The sequence below is a fragment of the Mus pahari genome, chromosome 4 (assembly GCF_900095145.1).
Source record: "Mus pahari chromosome 4, PAHARI_EIJ_v1.1, whole genome shotgun sequence".
NCBI classification, from domain to species: Eukaryota; Metazoa; Chordata; class Mammalia; order Rodentia; family Muridae; genus Mus; species Mus pahari.
Window position 1 is genome coordinate 85471020 of NC_034593.1, and position 5210 is coordinate 85476229.

Genomic DNA, 5210 nt, shown 5'->3' on the forward strand with positions numbered 1-5210 from the left:
CCCTCCCCTCCCCTCCCCTTCTCTCTCTCTCTCTCTCTCTCTCTCTCTGATTCATTTGTTATCTTAGGTTGTATGAATGTTTTGCTTTCATGTATATATGTGCACCACATGCATGCCTGGTGCCCTTGAAGATCAGAAGAGGGCATCAGATCCCCTGGGACTGGAGCTAGACAGCTGCCATATGGGTGCTGGTTCTGAAATCCAGGTCCTCTGGAAGAGTGGCCATGCTCTTAACTACTGAGCCAACACTGCTGCCTGTCTGATTAGCTTAATTAACATCCCACCCCATCCATCCTCCTTGAGCTGCATTTTCTACCAGCTTCTACCTCTACCCACCCTTGGCTTGGCTCCCACCTTCCCATTCAAACTCATGTCCGCTGTCCAGTTGCTCAGAGTCTGATGGTGTCTCCAACTCATCCACCTCCAGGTCCAAGCTGCCGGCAGAAGATGAAGACGCAGAGTGGGTGGGAGAGGCTCCATTTTCTCCTGTTCCCTCAGTCAGACTCAGCTGCCATTCTGGGGCAGAAAGACGCTTCCGCATAGGGCGCTGGCCGCACAGGGCCAGACTGCTGGGGGTGCCTGTGATTGGAATATAGGAGAAAGAAAATACACAGATGGAAAAACGTTTTGAGTGGATGGTGATTTGCGATACCTGTGTGAAAAGGAAGCATACGCCTGTAATCCCAAGACTTCAAAGGAAGACAGACAAGAGGATCACAGTTCAAGGCCATCTTGACTACAGATTGAGTTATAGAGCAGCCTGGGCTATGTGAGTCTGCATCAAAAGAAACACACAAACGCACAAGGACTTCTACAGACAGAAGCCTTGATGCCAGGCTTGGTGGCTCACATCTGCAATTACAGCATTTGGGAGGCAGAGGCAGGAGGATAGCTGCAAGTTTTGTCCTATTGCTTGTTTTTGTGTGTATGGGTATTTCTTGTACGTCTGCCTGTCTGTGTACCACATGTTGTGCTCTCAGAGCCTAGAAGGGGGTATCAGATCCCCTGGGACTGGAGTTAAGTTTGGCTGTAAGCCATCATGTGAGTTCTGGGACTCAAACCAAGGTCCTCTGTAAGAACGGCCAATACTGGTCTACAGAGTGAGTTTCCGGACAGCCAGGGCTACACAGAGAAACCCTGTCTCGAAAAACCAAAAAAAAAAAAAAAAAAAAAAACGACCAATACTTCTCAACTGCTGAGCCATCTCTCTGGTCCTGATAAATGCAAGTTTGAGGTCAATTCAGGCTACACGAGCCTGGGCTAGAAAGTTGACTCAGTCTCAAAGAAACCCAATTATACCACAGTAGCTTTCACCTTTAATCCCAGCACCCAGGAGGCAGAGGAGGGAGATCTCTGTGGATTCAAAGTCAGCCTGGTCTTCAAATGAGTTCCAGGCCAGTCAGGGCTACATAGAAAAACACTGTTTCAAACAAACCAACAAACCAACGAATAAATGAACAAAACCCACAGAGCACCAACAATAATAAAATTAAAATTTAAAGGAGATAATACAGGACTGGTGAGATGGCTCAGCGGTTAAGAGCACTGACTGCTCTTCCAAAGGTTCCAAGTTCAAATCCCAGAAACCACATGGTGGCTCACACAACCATCCTAATGAGATCTGACGCCCTCTTCTGGTATGTCTGAAGACAGCTGCAATGTACTTACATATAATAAATAAATCTCAAAAAAAAAAAAGGAAATAATACCTGTGAATTTTGAGAAAGGTTTGTGACCTAGGGCGAGTGGAAAGGGAGAAACTGGGGTGCAAAGAGACGGAAAACACAGTGGTACCCTCGCCTTAAAAACAGCGCCAGAAGACAAGTCAAACTCCAGGTCTAGTTTCCGCCTTCCTTTCCCTACCTGCCTGTGAGCCTCTCTGAGGGTCTTCAGGGTCTCCAGATGAGCCAGGTTCCTCAGGAAGCAATCTAGAGGGGAGGAATTAAACAGGGCCTTAGACACAGACCCCCAGCCAGCTGCCTTCTGTCATCCTTCCCTCTCCACCGTGCTTCTTTCTCTTCTTGCCCCAATTTCCCATAAAGCTGTTTGGTTTTAGGTCTGTGGGTGCATTTTGTCTACATGTTGATCTGTGCACCACACATGTGCCTGGTGCTCTTGGAACCCTGAAGGTGTCGGATCCCCTGGGACTGGAGCGAAGAATGACAGAGAGGCACCATGCGGTCTCTGAGAGACTCAACCCTGGGGGCGCGCAGCTCTCAGCCTCACCTAGGAAACTCTTCATCTTGCCACTCCTCTCTCAGCTCCAGCTCTCCGAGTTTCAGAGCTGCTCCTGGTTCCGAGGCTCCTGCCTTCTCTTCAGTCCTGAGAGTCAATGGCCCAGAAGAAAAGACCATGAAACAAGCCAGACAGTAGCCTAGGGAGCCAGCCATCGGGTGGCAGCCGCGGGTGTGAAGTACATGGAGATGAGGTGTATGTGTCTATGAGTACGGGCGTCTTCCCTTCCCACTCAGCAGAGCAGGTCATCTGCTGCTCAGCTTAGCAGAGGAGATGGCCTAGCAAGCTAATCCACTTGATGGCAGTGGCTTCACCTACAGTGTAGGAGTGAAAGGCGTCCCACATCCCGGCTGGCTGGAACCCAGACAGACCTGCCCAGTTAACCCTGGGCAAAGCAGTAGCAGATGGCACCTTGTCAGCCCAACCTTTCCTCTGCTGTGCTTGGAAAATATGGGACAGGTACAAGGACAGAGGGAAAAAGGAGAGATTCACTGGGAAGCAGAACCTGGGTGTACATTTGGTTCTGGTCCAGGTTTCCTAATGGCTATTGTAGAGGATGGGAGTTTTCGGAGACAGAGAGGGAGAGAGAGGAGAGAGAATCGGGAGAGAGAGAGGGGAGGGAGGGAGAGGGAGAATGGATCTATTACACATAAAACTTTTCTTTAAACTGTGGAGCTGGTTCCATACTGTATTCATTTCCTGTCCCCAAACCACTCCGTCCCTTCTGTGCTAACTTCTCCCCATGTTCTTCTTTGAGGAAGCCAGGAAGGCCTGGCTGGTAGGGAACGCCCTCTCTGGCTCCAGTCAGGCCAAGGCCTCACTTACCCTTCTTCTAATATCTCTTTTCCTGATTCTTGCCTGCTTCCCATCTTCCCAGGTCGTCCTGTGTTCTGTGGGACTTGAGGAGGATAGGAGGCTGTGGCCCCAGCCCCCCCAACTCTTTACTTTTCTGTGTCAGCTGCTGCTCTCCCTCTAAGGAGGCAGGAGGTGTGGAAGGGAGGTAACCTCATCTTCAAACAGGTTTTGCCACCTCCCAAGGAGCAGGTTTGCCCCAAAGCCCAGCCTCTTGTGTGGGGGCGGCTTTCAGGTGAAGAGTGAGTGAGCGCTTTGGTCTCCATTCCAGATTCTTTATAACCTGGGAGCCCTGTGTGTTTTGCCCTTTAAGGAGTGAGGGGAGGTAGAAGCCTAAAGCTGGCATTGATTATCTTCCTCCATCTGCTGAGGCAGGGTCTCTCGATTGAACCCAGGGCTCACTGATTCCACTAGCTTTAGCTAGCCAGACTAATTCTAGGGATTCCCCTGACCAGTCCTAGAGAGTGCCGGGCTTACAGGTGGATGCTACATCTGCCCAGCCTTTGTGTGTCCTGGAAATTCAAAGTTGGGTCCTCTTGTTTGGACGATTGTCTTATGCCCCTTGCCAGCTCCCCAACCTTCTAGTTTTCTGAGTGTCTTACGTTTTAGAAGAGTCAGGTGTGGAATGGGTGGTCACAAGTTCTTTCTGCTTCAGGTCCTGCCAGTTAGGTTTTACTTATTTTTAGAATACTATTTATTGGGCTGGTGAGATGGCTCAGAGGGTAAGAGCACCCGGCTGTTCTTCCGAAGGTCCAGAGTTCAAACCCCAGCAACCACATGGTGGCTCACAACCGTCCGTAACAAGATCTGACGCCCTCTTCTGGAGTGTCTGAAGACAACTATAGTGTACTTACATATAGTAAATAAATAAATCTTAAAAAAAAAATACTATTTATTGTGTGTGTGTATGTATGTGCACCCACACATGTGTTCTTCCATCACTTTGCCGGATCCTGGAACCCCACCAGCCATCTTGTCTGCTGTGCTTGGCACTGGGAGTCTAGGCCTCTGTAGAGTTGCATCCCGTTACATTGAGTGCTGGGATCTGAACTCATTTTCATGAACACAGCTTTAACTGCTGACCCACCTCTCTATCCCTTGGAGCTTAAAAGAAACTTTTTTTAAATTTTATGTGCTTAGGTGTATTTCCTACATATCTGTCTGTGCACCAGGTGTGTGATGGGTGCCCTTGGAGGATAGAAGAAGGTTTCAGATTTCCTGGGACTGGAGTTACTGGCAGCTGTGAGCCCTGTGGGTGTTGGGAAATAACAGTGGGTCCTCTGGAAGAGCAGCCAGTGCTCTCAACCACTGAGTCATCTCCCAGCCCTTAACATTTTTATAAATTATGTTTTGAATGTGTGTGTGTGTGTGTAACATCTTGTGAGAACTGGTACTGTCCTTTTACCATGTAGGTGCAAGGAATCAACTTTAGATGGTCATCTTGGCCCTGCCTGCTTCTGCCCATACCATCTCACAGCCCTAGCTCCTACCTTTTAAAACTGGGTCCTGGTGAGGGCCTGTAATCTCAGCTTCTCAGGAGGCTGAGGTAGGAATGCAAGTTCAAAGCCAGCCTGGGCAACTTAGTGAGATCCTGTCTCCAAATAGAAAGTGAAAAACAGCTGGGGGGGGGGGGGCGATGCCTTTAATCCCAGCACTCTGAAGGCAGAGCCAGCTGGATCTCTGAGTTTGAGGCCAGTCTGGTCTATACATCAAGTTCCAGGACAGCCAGGGTTATGCAGAGAAACCCTGTCTCAAAACAAAGTCAAAAATGTGCTAGAGATGAAAAACACTCAGCGGTAGAACACCTGACCAGCTGTACAAAGCCCTGGGTACCATCCCCAGAACCACACACACAGGCAAAGCTAAGGAACTGTTCTGGTTTAAGTCCATCTTGGACCTACTTTTCCAGCATAAGGAAAACAGAGGAGACAAGCCAGGTATGTCACATCTGCAATCCAGCATAGGGAGGCTTCTGCTGGAGGACTTCTATGCATTAGAGGCTAGGGCAGCTTGGGAGATTGTCGAAAGAAAGGAAGGAAAGGGAAAGGGAAAAAGGGAAAAAAAAAAGGGAAAAAGGGAAAAAGGGAAAAAGGGAAAAAGGGAAAAAGGGAAAAAGGGAAAAA

At 48.9% G+C, this 5210-nt stretch overlaps 1 protein-coding gene across 2 annotated transcripts in view; it reads right to left on the reverse strand.

Annotated features, from left to right (window-relative positions):
• The window catches only part of Bnipl (BCL2 interacting protein like), a 9904-nt gene extending 6619 nt beyond the window's left edge, over positions 1–3285 (reverse strand). The window contains exons 1-4 of one of the 2 annotated variants that reach the window (XM_021196661.1): positions 3061–3285; positions 2227–2322; positions 1864–1928; positions 355–579 (exon numbers count right to left, since the gene is read on the reverse strand). In XM_021196661.1, coding sequence (XP_021052320.1) covers positions 355–579; positions 1864–1928; positions 2227–2322; positions 3061–3104 — 430 coding nt within the window. In that variant the 5' untranslated portion in view covers positions 3105–3285. The remainder of the gene's footprint in view (positions 1–354; positions 580–1863; positions 1929–2226; positions 2323–3060) is intronic. The other variant, XM_021196662.1, reaches the window with a different exon arrangement.
• Between the last annotated feature and the right edge of the window lie 1925 nt (positions 3286–5210).